Source organism: Neophocaena asiaeorientalis, unplaced genomic scaffold (assembly GCF_003031525.2).
Source record: "Neophocaena asiaeorientalis asiaeorientalis breed wild unplaced genomic scaffold, Neophocaena_asiaeorientalis_V1.1 scaffold92, whole genome shotgun sequence".
Lineage (NCBI taxonomy): Eukaryota > Metazoa > Chordata > Mammalia > Artiodactyla > Phocoenidae > Neophocaena > Neophocaena asiaeorientalis.
The window spans coordinates 1,009,315-1,027,091 of NW_020174057.1; the positions used below are offsets into that span (position 1 = coordinate 1,009,315).

General features: G+C 39.8%; 1 protein-coding gene across 1 annotated transcript in view; it reads right to left on the reverse strand.

Moving 5' to 3' along the window:
- Positions 1-17,777, reverse strand: part of CFAP54 (cilia and flagella associated protein 54) — a 288,982-nt gene that overhangs the window by 117,733 nt on the left and 153,472 nt on the right. Inside the window, exons 40-45 of the mRNA XM_024754400.1 lie at positions 11,042-11,194; positions 8,967-9,161; positions 7,042-7,129; positions 6,537-6,746; positions 3,541-3,607; positions 1,770-1,952 (exon numbers count right to left, since the gene is read on the reverse strand). Coding sequence (XP_024610168.1) covers positions 1,770-1,952; positions 3,541-3,607; positions 6,537-6,746; positions 7,042-7,129; positions 8,967-9,161; positions 11,042-11,194 — 896 coding nt within the window. The remainder of the gene's footprint in view (positions 1-1,769; positions 1,953-3,540; positions 3,608-6,536; positions 6,747-7,041; positions 7,130-8,966; positions 9,162-11,041; positions 11,195-17,777) is intronic.

A 17,777-nucleotide genomic window follows, 5' to 3' on the forward strand; every position in this document is an offset into this window, starting at 1 on the left:
AACCCCAAAGTTCAAGTCTTCTTGGAGTCCCATGGATATATGTGAAAGCTTACAGACTATCAATTTTTCAATTGACCAAACCAGTATCCAGCTAAAGGCAGGTGTTGAGGGACAGTGTTGCCTAGACTTCTGAACAGCTCCTGATCTCAACTTAAAACTGAAGCTCAGTCCCTACAACTGGGTCCTGCTCCATCAACGGCAGATGGAGCAAGAAGGGGCACTGGGATCCTTACTATTTAGCAAACTATTTCCCATGATCCCACAGCAATGGGTCCCCTAGCAAATTTTATATGTTACAGCTGTCTCCTTAGCCACTGGGCTCCTTCTGGAAGGTAGTGTAATAGAAAATGGAAACTGTTTACATCTTGCAAGTTTAGCTAAGGAATCTCATTGTCAGTCAACTGGCAGCTGCTAACAGCAACAGCTTTTGAAAAGGACTAAAACTGGTCTTAAATGATTTCAGACATAACACAATACATTCTTCTACAATGCTGCTCTACAAACATAACACAATACTTTTTTCTGTAATTAATGCAGCACAAAACAAGTTGGCTATTACCTTTGAGATTGTTTCTTTAGTGACAAATAAAAACATACCATTTTATTGCTGCCAATTGCTCAATTATTCAGAAAAATGTTCTCAATTTCTTAAGCTTCAGAGAAAAAAGTCTCATTTCTTTTCCAGGGCAGGGATATGTATTATAGATGAATATGACTAGGCAGCTAAAAGTTACCCAGGGGATAAAAACTATTTTCTAAATCCAGAAATGAATCCCCTTAACAAGAGAGGAGCACCATCTTGCTATTCTTTTCTAATAAACAATTTTTTGCCAAATCTGCCAAGTGTTAAAAGCATGTATCAACCTCTTCACTTTAACACATGACATTATAATTTAACAACTAATATCAGGGGGCAGTAAATCTTTTCAAGATAAGGAGAGAGTGAACTTAGAACAAGAGAAAACAATACATGAGAAAAAAGAAAGTAAGTATGAAAATTATAGAGGAAAGGGAAAGAAGCAGAAAAAGAGAAAGAACATATATTAACAAGCAAACACAGGGGAAAAGAGATACAGAGGTAGAGGAAATAGCACAGAGGAAGAAAAAAGGACAAATACGATAAAGGAGGAAAATATAAAATAACCAACAGAACACCCTAATTTATGTCTAAAATGCAGTCAACTTCAAATTTATGAGATACATACTGTGGTTTATTTCCCTAAAGGAAAAGAGAGTTGTATTTGGGTTTTTTTTTAATTTCCTAGGATATTAAGAAGTGTCTGTCTTTAATTTCACAGTTAGAATCTGTTTTTCACTTAGATGTGCCCTTAACACAGAAAAGACAAGACACAAAGATAAATTTATCTCAATAAAGAAATACTCCCAGGGTTTCGATATTGACATGACCTGCATGACTTAATGCAGTGAAGTTATAAGTGCACTAGATTCCTGTGTTTGAGACCAGTGCAACATTCTAGTCAATTTCACCAAATGTCTTCTAAAAAAGGTAAAATAATAGAGTAAAATAAGAGAACAAAATCAAATAGGCATGGCTATTGTACCCAAAAGGCAATGCAAACAGTGATGTCAAAAGAAAGAATATTAATTAATATGTTTCATCTTGAAGTACAGATCTGAATCCCGAAAATAGAGTTTAAAAGTTAAATAGGAACTGACCAAAACTACATTATTAAAACTTGAAAAGTATAAGGTAAATGGGGTAAGATACCACAGTGAATTAAGATTTGTCGATTTTACAAATCACTTACTATTAGATTTTGCTTAGCAAAGTGCAGTTCGCGGATTACGTAATACAGACTTGCAACTACAGAGCAGATGTCAGCCCGGTATCTGTCCGAGAAGAGCTCGATGCCGGGAAGAAGCTGAGTGATTTCATACTGAGCATAGCAACGTTCAGCTTTAGGGTGTAGAAGTGTGGTTCTAAGCAAACCCTGTAAATGAAAAAGGTGAAATGAAGAGCTGGAACTTGCATCTGCAACAACGAGAGAGAAAGATAAGTACATGTATTACTTCCCAAAGTGCTTTGCGTATGCCTAGCACACTGTATCCTGTAATAAACGATACTTATCAATATCCTCATGACTATAGGTTCCAAATGCTTTTACCACTCAAGATGGGCCTTTTAAATTCCATAGTAGTTGAATAATTATCATTTTAAGAAGAAATTATATTAAGTTATCATTTGTTGAGGGTCAGTTCTGTGTTGGGCACTCTTGGTAAATTCTTTGTAAATATTACAAAAATCTATGTTCTTTCCACTATACCAACCTATATAAGTAGAGGAAAGAAAAACATATTTCAGAAGTCTAAATCAAGCAGAGGTAATTTTGAATTTTTATTGAATTAAGTAAAAAGTTGATTTGTTTAATTGACCAATATTTCTTAGGTAATTTATAATGACCAGCGTTGTACCAGACATTCAGAAACAAGATGAATACACAAAATCAAATTGTACATTTAGGAGTGCTTCTTATGTTATCTTAAACAATTAACATTTCTTGATGACAAATGCATCATAAAGTTATTTTAATGTATATATCTGGAACAAATTTTAATCACATTGCTCATTAAACTTATGATACCTAGTCTAAAATATTACAGTTGTTTAATTTTTAGTTTTACAAATTTTCTTTAAAATCATAAAAAGAGCAGGTTTTAAAAATAAATCCCCCAGCTAATTTTAAGTGTCATATTACAAAGGAATGATGTCCACGTTTAAGCAAAAAATTACTTATTTCTAAAATATAAACAGCATTATCTTCAGGAATGAGGAATATCAGAAGAAAGTAAAGGATGCAATAGAAGGAATCCAATTCGGATTATTATTCCCTTTGCATCCTTGCCTCTTCCACCTTTTCCCTTTGAAGCACAGGCCAGAAGTGTATGGAACATAAGAAAATGGAAAACTCTGGCCATATGCTCATCCAGATTTCATAAGCTACTAGACTCCTTAGAACAAGAGTGTCCCATCCTTCAAAGTAAACAGAACCTTCAGGAGACTGCAGAGGCCCCTGGCTATGTTCCCAAATCTTAGAATGTCTTGTATTTCAGATAAAAGCTCCTTTCTTCTTCAGTAAAGTCAAACCCAAATCCTAAGAACTGCAGACACTCTACCTATATAGTCTTCAACTTATTTTTTGCTTTCATTATATGGTATATTTTACATCACGCAATTGAGCAAAACTTTATTTAGAAATGAGGCAACTTAAGGCAACCCTTTAGACTCGGTCAGATTCGCTTCACTGCTCATTAGTAACATGACATTACGAAGGACAGGAGACTTAGTTTCCTTATCTGTAAAACTCCTCCTTCTGTAGCCAAAATGAAAAAAGTGACTCTGCTGAATATTATGCCACAGGGGTTCAGCCACTGAAGGAAAGACGGGCTTATGATATTTAATCAAGGTTCATGCTATTTCCCTACGTGCAAGTTTTATGAATATGCTAAACCACTGCCTTTTTTTTTTTTTTACTGAGTGCATGGTCCTGCTACTGTAGAAAGGTATACAGGAAGTGTTACCTGAAAGAGTAACCCGGACAAAAGGCAAGAGTTGGTTCTCTTTTCAACGTCCAATGTCTGAATAAATCTAAGTATAAGAAAAAGAAACATTCATAGACAATGTTGCAAGACTATTTTTATATAAATACATCTCTAATACTCATAGACTTTCCAAAATTAAAATAATCTTTGTGATTCTAAAAGTGCTACATACTCATATAAGATCTAGGACATAAAAAGATGGAAAACAAATAAAATGAAAAGTCACCTATAATCCTACCACCTAAACATGATTACTGGTAACACTTCGGCCACTTTCCTTCTAGATTTTCTTCTACATACAATAATACACATGCACACTCACAGTAAGACTAAAATTATGCAATACATATTATTTTATAAACAAATTTTTTATTCTTGGAGATGATGAGTTACATCATTATTTTACAGATTTTAATATTTTTATCATATGCATGTACCATAATACTAAAATATTCATCTCCATTTTGGTTTTTCCCAACGCTGAAATAAACACTGTTGTACCTACATTTCTGAGCACTTGTCCTATTAATTCCACTGGATAAATCCCTAGAAGTGGAATTTTGGGGAAAAGGAGGTACACAATTTTAAATCAAATTTTTGATGAGTACAATTAAAAAATTTCCTCCCATAGATTTAAACAATGTGTTTCCTCACCAGCAGTATATTATGGATCCATCGATGACATTCAGTCTTTCCACCAAAGATTAAGGTAATATCTCTGTGTTTACTACTGTCTCGTTTTATGTCCCTTAGTAGAGTTTGAGTTTTCTTTACATGGGTCTTGAAACTCAAATTTGCAACTGTAAACCACATTACCTTCTTCTAAATCTTATTTCAATAACACCAGTGGGCTTCACTGGATTAATAACTTAGTCAGTCTGAGTTCAGCTTCTCTATGTGGTGCTTTACCTTCTGAACAGTGGGGGGAGAAGTTTCTTCCCCTCAAGGAGTCTCCAAGAACAGCCAAAGCCCCTGGAGTATCACAGAGCCTGTGGAAGTCAGACTTCCAGCTGGGTAACCAGGAAATGACTTTCTGTTGATTGAAAACCACTAAGTAAAAACTTCAGAGCCTCAGAGAAGCTGAGGTGTCCTCTGGCAGGAATGCTATAGCTGTTCTTTTCAAGCTGGGAACCTTCCTCAGCTTTTCTATTCTCTGCTGCCAAGCTCTACTAACTTATAAACTCAAACTTGCGTGGGGATCGTGTGTGTGTGTGTGTATGTGTGTGTAAGGAAGAGTTCCGTCCCAGGAGGAGTAAAAAAAAAAAAAAAATCAAACTTGACAGAGTTTTTAAAAAATCTTTAAATGTTTGATATTTTTTAAGTGGTAATTCCTTACTTCCCCTGTCCAAATGCTAATTATCTGAAAACAGTGTGATTATTAACTAGGACAAGTTATTATTTTTAAAAACTTTCTCTACAGCTCAAAATACTATGCAGATTTTTGCCTACCACGCCCTAAAATGTAACTAGATAGGTAAAGGAAACCTGTACCTCCACTCTCTTCACACTTCCTAAATTTCACACATTAATCAAATATTTAAGATATCTGTGAGTGCTAACTAGGTATAAGGCATTGTGATGGGCTTTCCCATATGTTACACGTGGCAGGTTGAATAATGCCCCTCCCAAAGAAATCAACGTCTTAATCCCCCAAACCTATGCATATGTTACTCCACGTGGCAAAAAACAAACAAACAAACAAAAACCCCAAAACCAAAAAACTCTGCAGATGTGATTAAATTAAGGGCCTTGAGATAGGGAAGTTATCCTGAATTACTGGGTTCAATGGAATCATAATGCTCCTTATAAGAGAAAGGCAGGAGGGTCAGAGTCAGAGAAGATGCGAGGACGGAAACAGAGCTCGGAGAGAGAGAGAGAAAGATGACAGGCTCTTGGTCTTGAAGACAGAAGACGGAGCCATGAGCTGAGGAATGCAGGAGGCCTCTAGAAGCTGGAACATGCAAGAACAGATCGTCCCCTAGAGCCTCCGGAGGGAGCTCAGCCCTGCCAACACATTGATTTTAGGACTTCTGCCCTCCATAACTGTAAGAAAATAAATTTGTATTGTTTTAGGGCACTAAATTTGTGGTAATTTGTTATACCACTAATAGGAAACTAATACAGTCTGTGTTATGGGCTAAATTATGTGACCCACTGCACCCCCGAAATTCATATGTTGAAGTCCTAACCCCCAGTGCCTCAGAAGGTGACTATACTTAGAAATAGGTCTTTAAAGAGGTAATCATGTTAAAATGAGGTCATTAGGGTAGGCCCTAATCCAATATGATTGATGGCCTTATAAGAAGAGCAGATTAGGACACAGACATGCACAGATGGAAGACCATGTGAGGACAGAGTGAGAAGACAGCCACCTACAAGCAGGGAGAGAGGACTCAGAAGAAACCAGGCCTGTCAACACCGTGATCTCGGATGTCAAGCCTCCAGAATTGTGAGACAATAAATTGCTCACAGATTGGTACTCTGTTGCTAGTTTGTACTAGCAAACTAATACAGTGTGTCATGTAATTCCTGTCACCATAGTTTACAAATGAGAACAACTGAGGCTCAGGCAGGATGAGTAACTTGCTGGGGGCCCTAAAGTTAGGCCCTAGTCAGCCTGCCTCCACGCTGTTATTCTTTCTCAAAAACCAACTGTTCATCCACTCGTTCATTCATTCAACAAGTAGTTATTGAATCCCATCTCCATGCCAGGCACTCGGGATACACTGGTGAACAGAACAAAGACCTATGCCCACATGGTTCTCACACTCCAGGTGTGGCAGGTGCTAAAAGGAAGAGGAGATGGCCATCAACAAGAAACAGCACAAATAAGTAAACCGTATAAGCCTGTATGATATGGACACAGTTGCCCGGGAACCCAGTGCATGTGAGGTGTGGCACCCTACATGGCACGGGTGGGCAGCCCACAAAGGAGGCGACAGCTACGACACAGACCACTCCATCGTCACACTCACTGTGCGATCTTTGCTGATATCACCGCCCCTTGCAAACATCCCCAAATGCCAACTTTTGACAGAAACTCCTCACTGTAGTCTTTGGAACCTGGAGGTGAACAGCTGTCAGTGGCATTGGTGAGTGAGCTGCCATACTCCTTCCATGTGTGCAGCACGTCTTGTTTTCTGAATATGTCATCAAGAGCTTGACTCCAACATTTAAAAGCAGCCCTAAAACAGAAATAGAGCATGCAGCAGCATGTTTTCTGAGATCCATGTTATTAAATCTATCTTCCAAAAGGGAAAGCATTTCACTGAAGAGACATTTTAATTAAAATGTTAGAGAATGGATCTATACCATTTATTGCTCATAACCATTTCTCTCAGGTAGCATTTGATGAATAAAATGCAGCAATGGAATATTATCAACAGACTAAAATTTATGAAAGGCAGTATTTTTCACAATAATTAAACATTTTTTCAGCTGAACAAAGTTTCCCTTGTTTTACTGACTCCTAAAAACTACCTTTTCTTTTGTGCGAAGACAAGAAGACTTCCAAGTTCATGCAATGCCTGAACGTTAAGACTTCTTTCATTGCTGGCTTGCAGAACATCTGTATTTTTAATCAAGTGAAAGAACAAATGTCAGTCCCTGGAAAATATTTCCTGTATATTTTCAAGAATATTTTAAATTGCCTTATACCTTAACTGTGTAGATAAGCAAACTTCAAGCTAACAGAGCCTTTAAATGTCACACAATATGGGTAGAGAAAGAGAGCAAACGATGTTCTATTTTAATGTCATGGAGTGGGAGATCGGGTCAAAGAGGTGGGAAATGGGAGAAAGTACAGTAAGAGTCGGGCAGGTTGAGATGGTGAAGGAGAAAAATCCAGAAAAAGTGTGCAAGGCAGAAAGGGCTGGGTATATATATATATATGGCAATGTGCGCGGCCGGAATACGCTTTCTGGGGAAGGTGAAGAAGCGGGTAGTGGTAAGATTACGGAGGCATCTGAGTGCCACGTGGAGAAATGTGGACACTATTCTACAGCACATGGGAAGCGTTAAACAGTTTGTTTTTGATCAGGGATGTGACAAGAGCACAGCACTTTGGATTCTTCCTTTACCCAAATGCAAAAAAGCACATCTTGAATAGTACCTGAATTTGTTGTTTTCTGATGAATACATGCATTCCAGGATGTGTAGCCACAAAACCCAACTAACATGGCAATGGTGTCTAATCAGGGCAGCAATGTCCCCTAGAGGGTATTTTAGAAATTTGAGGAGGGTTTTGTTAGTTGTCACAATGGGGCATCTGCTAGTATTTCCTAGGTAAGGACCTGACACTTGATGGCCTGCCATGCACAGAACCTTCCCCCACAGTGAGGAAAAAGGTGAGAAACCTATTTATAATTATTTGAGTCTAACATCTAACTTCATTTCATGGAAAGGGTATGTTTGCGTGTGTTCAAAATGCTCTGAGTTTTCCAGAAATGCAACCACTGTAATATTTTGTTTTGTCCAGAATGGCCTAGATTTGCCATTTTAGAACATCATGTCACCAAAATTAGCAATGCTGACAGTACTTGAGTTACCAATACACCTGTATCAGTCTGCATTCGTAGCTGTCACATTCATGTGTATCCTGTATACTTTACATACTATATGTGAGCATCTGATTGCTTCCCTATACCTCTAGTGCCTAAGCTCTTACATACCAACAAATAGATTCTTTTATTATAAAGTTATTTCATTTTATTTACCCTTCATTTTATATTTAGAGCTTCATATTGATTTTTAAAAATAATGTACATAAGAAGAATAAAGGGGGAGTTACAAAATGTCTGTTATAAAAAAAGGGGGGACACTGGGTCTACAACATGGACTGAATTTATACTGCTGAATTTGCAGAAAAACCAAATCAAGTGGAAAGACAAGGAAAATGCAATCAGCTGGGGCAGAGCAAAAGCACATAAAAGTGGCCACGTCTCGACAAATGGTTCACAGATTGAGTTAAGGTGGGATGGATGGGACGGTGCCTAGAATCTCACAATGGTGACAGCCAATCTGGGAAAGTGGGTGATGGGAGGGGCTGGAAGCTGCTTGTCTTGACGCTGCTCTGTCACTGTCCACGAGGGTGTGACGAATAGATTCTATGTTCAAGCTCTTTCATCCTATTTCTACAGACAACATTTCAGTTACAGTCTAGCACAGGGAACTATATTCAATATCTTGTGATAACCTATAATGGAAAAGAATCTGAAAAAATATATATATATAGATATATAACTGAATTACTTTGCTGTACCGCCGAAACTACCACAATATTACAAATCAACTATACTTCGATAAAAAAATAAATTTAAAAAAGATAATATTTCAAGACCAAATGCAATCTCAACATTAAAGTGACAGATCATATTGAAAATGAACACATAATGAATAAATCTTACTAATAGTTTCATAATAAGAAGAAATTACGAGTCCAAGTTGTGAGGAGGGAAGTTTGCTTTTCTCCACTGAGCTGAAAACTTGGAAGTGCTCCTGAGAAAGGTCAGGAGGTGTTGGCATGTGCATCTCTTCTGTCCCAAGGCAAAACTCCACCTTTCTGGTAGTGAATTTTAAATTGTTCATTCCTCCTTTGTCTCCTAAATTCATGAAAAAAATTTAAAAGAAACTTAAAAATGGAGAAAGAAGGGAAGTTGACGAGGAGGAAAAAAGTAGAAGTGGAAAAGGAGAAGGAAGGAAGGGTTTTGTACAGAGCTGAGACTCATTTGCAGCTCGAAGGACACTATTTCCTTAAACTTCGTATCTCGAATCATTTCTGAAGAGCCCAGGTGTGTGATGTGCTCTACACTCGTGTTACCTCATAAGGAACAGCACAGAGGGGCAGTTTGCTGGAAAGTAAATGTTGAGATAATGCTTTGCTCCTCATGGGGACTGGCAGAAGTTGCACAGGTTTTGAGTTTGCCTTTTTTAAAAGAGTTTCCAACAGTAAGATGTTAGTTTGCCTCTGGGGCAGAGACCTCTGGGATAGAAGCAGTGCAGAGGTACTTCTGACCTGAGGGGAGAAAAAAAAATGGGAAAGAACCTGTCTCTGTATAAGATTAGAGAACACACAGGAAAAAAAAAAAAAAAAAAAGGAAAAAATATTCTAGGGGAAGTAGTCAAAAACTCAGAGACAGAGAAGCTAAAATGGATTTAGGTCTACAGCCCAAGGACTGGGGATAAACTGCTGAGAATATCTTAGTACCAGGTGAAATTCAGATTGAGGTGGCATAAACCATTCTTAGGAATTGTATTTGCTTTTTTTATTCATGTCCTTAACCACTGTTAATGTACACCATAATTGAAAGAAGTTTAAACATGATGTGGAGGGCCAATTTAATGTAATGTGTGCCTGTGGACAATACAGCCAAAAACTGTGGGTACATATCATAGTAAGTGCCTTTTGCGGGGAGAAGGGGCAGCAACAAGAATGAATATATATTGATACATACATACATACAAACATATATACATACATAAATAAAACTTGTCAGTGGTTGTAAAAAAAAAATTGGTCAAATTTCTAAAAGATCAGTTCAGAGACTATTAGCATCTTAGATGCTAAATTTAAATCTATTATTAATAACTTTAAAATCCAATTATTTTAAGTTTATTCATTTACACTTATTCTTTAAGTTTATTCTTATTATTCTGATAAATGTGAACAGCAAGTATTATAAAAACAAATTAGGGTTTTAACAAATTTTAAATTACCTAAATGTAGATAATTTGAGATTTTTCTCGGCCTGAATTTGAGTATCTTCTTTCTCTCTGAGGTTACCACTTAACCACTTGAAGTCCTGCTTTGACTGAGTTTACAAATCAATAGATTTTGAGAAGGAAGCAAACAAGTGTAATGTAACCAAGAACAGTGAATATCTTTTTTTTAAGCTAAAAGAAATCTCTAAGATCAAAATCTATGGTATTAATAAGAAATTTTACTAGATGTGTATATTAAAATGCATCCCTTTCTTAGACATTGATAAAGTAGTGTTTTGGTAAAACACTGTAGTTAATTCGATATGAAATGAAACAATTCATCTACTTATAAAAATAAAACAAGACTATAGCACTGCTTCTGTATTTACTCCACTTAGGGATTATGCTCATTTCACAGACGGCATAGAAGCAGATGAGTGAGGCAGTGCTTTGGTTGCAATAAAGTGCGAGAAACAGAGATGTAATCCACTAGACAAGAAGAAGAAAGTGAAAGGCAGCAGGGAGTGGGCATGGAAGTGGGGGAAGGAGGAACCTACGGCAGAACACAGTACACCCACGGGGTGGTACCCTGGGTAAATAAAGAGGAAGGGATGTAGAGCAAGTACCGTCAGTCCTCCATTTCTGGGGATGCAGAACCATAGATACGGGGGGCGGGGGAGGGGAGCTGACTGTAAGAGACGTGTACATCCACGGATTTTGGTATCCACAGGGGGTCCTAGAACCAATTCCCCGCAGATGCCCAGGAACGACTGTATTTTACCTTGTGTCTGGGCAAGAAATAACGAAAGCAACTTTCTGCTGTGTCGGATTGATCTGTTTTGATATTTGGATTTTTCCAAGGTCTCTCTAAAACATCTCAAAGTGTCTGTCACGTCCACGGGCACACAGAGGAGCTCTTTGGCTTTGCTGTATTCTGAAAGGAAAGGGAAGAGTCACGTGAGGGATGAAATGTTGCAGCAAGCCAACAAGCAGCAAAAGACTTTCTAATTCAGAGAATTTCTTGGGCCCAAACGAAAGCTGCTAAATTCAAAGCCCCCAGGTCTGCAGCAGTTGTTTCAACGTTCAGATCAAAAATTTTTTTTTCGGTATATTTGACAGTTCTTTTTTAAAAAAAGAAAAAAACTTAGAAAACTTTTGATTTGTATGAAATGCAAATAACTTTAGATCTTGCCAATTTTCCTAATAAAGCCTCCTACTTTTTCTTTTGCTGATCATAAAAGATGAAATAATCTACTCCTTTTCAGCAGCCTCTTCAAAGCCAAGGTGCCTTGGGAAGGAGACGAAAGGAGGAAACAAAGAAGCTTGGAGATGGGCAACTGCTCCCTTGAGAGAAGGAAAAGACAGCTTTCTAATACTGGAGGATGGAGAGGAAAGGAAGATGAAGCCATAAACAGGTATGGAACTACAAAGCAGTCCTGAAAAGTGGCCAGAAGGGCAGATGTCGGCAGAGAGCTGCTGCGAGGTCCCTGGAGAGGAAGTGACGGTCCCATAAATTAGGCTGCAGACCGGCTGCATACACCACGAAGCCGGCACACGGGAAAGAAGAAACACAGGCTTCAGATGAATAACAAATAAATTTACCCCTTCAACAAGCTGAGCAGGTCGAATATCCCCTGTAAAATCTGAGGTCTTGAGAGTGCAGCAACTTGCTAGGGAACAGGGCTATCAGAGGTTAAGAGGCGTGACCTCTGCCCTCAAGAAATTTACCGTTTAGCTGAAGCAAAGAGGCATTCTAACACTGGAGTATGAAAATCACCTTGACAGAAAGTATCTGGTTACATGTGAAAATGAGGGAAAGATAGAAGAGAGAGATCAGTGTATGCAGGAAAGGATGAGCAAGAAAGACTTCATGGGAGAGAAGCTATGCCAGCTGTGTCTTAGAGGATAGGGAAGGTCAGATCAGGAAGAAAGAGGCAAGGGGTTTCAGACAGCTAGAATAAGAATAGCTGAAGCTGATTAAGTGTTTATACTATGCCAGTAACTATTCTAAATAATTACTGTGATAGTCTCACTGAATCCTAGCAACACCCATAAGAGGGATGTACTATTATATCCTCATTTTACAGATGAGGAAAATCAGGCGTAGAGAAGTCTAGCAGCATCCCTTGGGTCACAGAACTAGTTTGTGCAAAGAGAGGGTGGGAGCAGGATTAAGGGTGGCGATTCAGGGCACAATGAGATGACATGGCCAGTCCTTTTGAACTGAGAAGGGTTTCCAGAGGCCTGAAGCCCTCGCTGAGTAAGCGGCCTTCATCCTCTTCAATGGGCAGTCAAGAAATGGTTTTGAGTAGGACCCCAGCAGAAAGAGATAAGTATTTCAGGAAGAGTTAGCCCACCACTGTACGCACAGCAGCCTGCAATGGAAAGAGGGTGGCGGCTGGGAGGTTGGGAAGTTATAACACAGACATTGTATGATTTGAACTTGACTGAGGTGGTAGCAGTGGAAACAAGGGAGGGACACAGGGAACACTCCAATGTTAGAAGCGACAGGAGAGTGGTTAATTGGCTATGTGACGAAGAAAAGAAAGGGAGTGGGAATTACCTCTTCCCCATCTTTCAGGGCCAATGACCTTGCTTCCTACCTCAATGGGAATAAATGGGAGGAATCCAAAGGGATTTCCTGCAATCCCCTACCATCAGACCCACCCAGCCCCCGGCACCTGTGTCCATCTACACCGCCAGGGCATCACTCCAGCAATTCTGCTCTCCCCTCCAAATCATCAGTTTTTCCCTCTACTGAATCATTCTCAACAACATTTTCCTTCTTTCTCCTATCTTAAAATAAAAAAAAAAAATCAAAAAAATTTCATGTTCATTGCAGCATTATTTACAATAACCAAGACAGAAATAACTTAAGTGTCCATCAACAGATGAATGGACAGAGAAAATGTGGTATATACCCAATGGAATATTATTCAGCCATAAAAAAGAAGGAAATCCTGCCATTTGTGACAACATAGATGGGCCTTGAGGGCATGATGCTAAGCGAAATAAATTCAGACAGAGAAGGACAAACGCTGTATGATCTCACTTACATGTGGCATCTAAAAAAAACAAACTCATAGAAACAGAGAAGAGATTGGTGGTTGCCATAGGTAGGGGGTAGGGTGATGGGCAAAATGGGTGAAGGGGGCCCAGAGGTACAACTGTCAATTACAAGATAAATAAGTTCTAAAGCTGTAATGTATAGCATGGTAACTATATCTAAATTTCTAAAACAGAAAAAAAAATATTTTAAAAAAATAAAAAACCTTTCTCTTAACCCTACTTGCCCCTCAAGACACCATCCTATTTCTCTGCTCCATTTTACAACAAAACTCCTCAAAAAGTTGTTTTCACTGTTCCCCATTCTCTCTTGAACCTGCTTAGATCAGACTTTCCCCCATCATTTCACCCCAAGGATCTTCACGTGGCTACATCTAATGTTCAATTTTTAGACTTTATCCCTCATAAATTTTCAACAGCATTTGACCCAGTTGATAATTCCCTCCTTGAAATACTTTCTTCCCTTGGCTTAAAGCTCCTTTTCCAACCTTACTGACACTCCTTCTTAATCCTCTTTGCTAATTCATCCTCATCTACCCAACCTCTTAATACTGGAAAAGCCCAGGGCTCAATCCTTAGAATGCCTCTCTTTTCTTAACTAACATTTGAGGCAGGCTGGGACCTGGGACCCTTTGCTGCAGTGCTTGCACCTGGACAACGTCTGCTCAAGCAACAGAACACAAAGAAACTATAAGGGACTAAAAATAACTGTGTGCACGCACAGTTGGGGCAAATCATGAACAATAAGATATACAAACTGTCACTTCTGAGGTGCCAGGAGCAAAAGCAGGGTACTGGGCATGATCCCTGCACACAGGACCACCAAGGGCGTGGGGAGACCACCCTAAGGGCCCCCCCGGCCTTACCCACTGATCTGCCCTCACACCCCATTTAAGGAACCAGCCCCCCTGCCAGTCGGGGAGCGAGCAAGGGAACCTGTTAATTCTTCTTGCTCCCCCGTGCTGTAGCATGAGTCCCAGTAAAGCCTTGCCTGAATTTCTCATCCTGCCTCTTATCAACTTCTACTGATTAAAGAGGCCAAGAAGCCAGGTTGGTAGCACATTCACCCCCTTGATGACCTCATCTAGTCTCATGGGTCTAAGTATCCACATGCTGCTGGCTCCCAAATTTCTATCTCTGGCCCCCACTCTCCTGAAGTCCTAAGACTCATCTATCCAATGGTCTCCTCCGCTGTGTGTTTAATAGACATCTCACACTTAACAGGTTCCCAACTGATTTCTGAATCTTTCCTCCCTAAACCTACTCCTCCCATAGACTTTCCCCACCTTATTAAGGGATGGTTCTATTTTTCCAGTTGCTCAGGCCAAAAGCTGAAATCGCCCTTGATTCTTCTGCCATCTCATGCCCCAAGTCAAATTCACAACAAATTCTGGAGGCTCCCTCTTCAGAAAACATCCAGAGTGCCACCATCGCTCACCAGCTCCACTCTCTACTCCCATTCCCACTGTTTTCCAAAGACCTATTATCTTCTTTGGAATTACTGCAATCGCCGCCCCCAACCAGTCTCCCTGTTTCCACCCTTGCCACTCTCAACATAACAACCAGAGGATGCCTTTTAAAATGTAAGTTCTCTCAGGACTTCCCTGGTGGCGCAGTGGTTTAGAATCCGCCTGCCAATGCAGGGGACATGGGTTCGATCCCTGGTCCAGGAAGATCCCACACGCCGCAGAGCAACTAAGCCCATGCACCACAACTACCAAGCCTGTGCACCCAGAGCTGACGCTCCACAACAAGAGAAGCCATCACAATGGGAAGCCCACGCACCACAATGAAGAGTAGCCCCCACTCACCGCAACTAGAAAAAGCCTGTGCACGGTAACGAAGACCCAATGCAGGCAAAAATAAATACATAAATAAATAATTTTTAAAAAAATAAAATGTAAGTTATTTCATGTCAAGTCCCTGTCCAAGACCCTCCATTGGCTCCCTCATCACCTACAGCAAACACCAAAGCCCTTGGAGTGACCTCTAAGGCCCAACATGAACAAGCTCCCCATCTCCTCACTATTCTCCCCCTCACTCCCTCCCATACCAGGCATATTTCCACCTGAGGGTCTTGGCAACAGTGGTTCACTTTGATCTAGAACATTCTTCCCTCAGGTATCTCCATGTCTTGATTCCTCAGCTCCTTAAGCTTATGGCTTAACCATTAACTTCTCAGTGAGGCCTCCTTTGATCACCCTCTTTAAAATTGTGACACCCATTATCTTCTGACGTACTATGTGTTTTACTTGTTTATTGATTGTCTCTGGCCACTAGAATGCAAGTTCCATGAGGGCAGGAATTTTTGCCCATTTTGTCCACTGAATTCACCCCTGGCCTATAACCATACCTGTTATGTGGTATGTGCTCGATAAATATTTGTTACATGAATGAATGACAACAGTTTTCAAAGCTAAATGGCTGGGATAAACTTTATTAATAACCACTTCCATAGGCATTAATCACAATCAATCCTCACAGCACCTTACAACTAGCAGAGATAGATATCACTTATACTTTACAAAGGAGGAAAGGTGAATTTGAGGGACATTCCCTTGTTTTAAACCCTTAACAAGAGATAAGAGAGAAAACCAGGGTTCATGTCTGAAGCCTTTCCCAACTAGTTTTCCAAAGGGTATCAGATTTGGGGAACAGGAAGTGACACCAATTTGAGGCCTGCTAATGTGGGCACAGAGACACTTTGAGAATAAGACAGGAATAAGCCTGGGGTCCTTGTAAGCCCAGGGAGATCCCGACGGAATTCACAACACAGGGTCACATTCGAATGGCCATAGAGATAAGTCTTTCATTACCACCCTCACGTCTAGAAACCCTGGAGGCTCTAGTCAAACCAGGAACATGGCCACATGGAGAGGAGCATCTGTTCCCCGAGCAAGTTCACTCTTGACACACTTCCCTGTCACACATTTAAGAGGATCAAATACGTAGGCCACAGGGGCTCTTTATTAACTCCCCGGTGATCTCACTCTTCTCCTGTAAACTTCGCTCTTCTGTCCCCTCCATCCTGTCTCCACCATCTCCCCTCCTCTAAGCATGCACAGTCCTGCACCATCCCTGACAAGGCATGCCCCTACCCCTCCCACCCCCACCCTTATGCACAACACCTTGAAGATTATAGGTTTCTGCTCTGGTCCTCCGTTCTCTTGCCAGAATTCATGAGCTTGGCTTTCATTTTTTTCCTCCATAGAGAGTGAGATTAGGGAAAGAAGTTCAGCAAAGCAAAGGAAAAGGAGGAAGCTGGAAGCCCTCACATATTAATATTTTGAGACAGTTACTTTCTCCAGGCCTTCATTTTAATTATCTATTAAAACTGGGATGGCAATATTTACCTCCAAGGGTTACTGTTTTAACCTGTGTTGTGAAGTGTCCAGCGTAGCACCGGTCATGGAGGAAGCATTCAACAGATGCTCACATTATGACCGTCAGTCATATATTTAAAAAATATCCATTGAGCATGTACCATTACTAGATACCATGCTAGGCGCACTGAGGAGGTACAAGTGAACAAAACAGACACACTCCCTGCTCTCCCAGAGCTTACATTCTAGAATAAAATTCACAAAGGCATGTCAGTGATTGGGGTGATAAGACGGATGGAAGAGTAGATGTCTGCCATCTTTAAAATATGAGGTCTGAATAAAATCATCCTGCTACTTTTTACCAACTATCTGCTTATAAATCATTCCTCTTTGTTTTTTTCCTAAACTATCTTTTACTTTACTTTTTTTTCTTCTTTCAAGCCTAGTATACCCTTTTTCCTTATGGTCTAATTAGGGCTCTGTTGGTGTTTTGGTGGCTGTCTACATGAGATAAATGATACAAAAGAATAAGGAAATACTAGCTTTGCAGGCCTCGTCCTGCCATCTTTGTCTCAAGGGGTTCCTCTCTGAAAACTTCCATGGATAATTCAAGAAGCTATTTTAAAGGCACTAACAGCCTCAACGGTTTGGAATAGGTAAGAATAAGAAGGAGGAGGAGAAAAAAGACTCGATTTACTACATCTCTCATTGTACCAGTGTAGATATTAAAATTGAAATGCCAATGACTCCAGAGAGATGCGTTCACCAAGGAAGGATCAGGGAGTGATACAAAATTTGGGCTGCTTTCTACACACTTGGTCACATCAATCTAAATGCCCAGAGGTACTAAAAAAACATGCCAGCCAAAGGGTTCAAAATTCCAACACACCTGACGACTGAATTACCCTATTAGAGAACTTAAATACCAATAGGGTCAAAACTCAAGAAAGAGATCCCAGACAGAATGCAAAAACAGCCACAATAAAAGGCACATCCATAGAGTTATCTCCCCTATGAAGCTTAACAAGCAGGCAAGTTACTCATCCACACAAAAAATCATCTGTAAGGTACCAAGCACTGGGGCATTACAATACCTGTTCTGAAGAATTAAATGTATCGAGCACTACC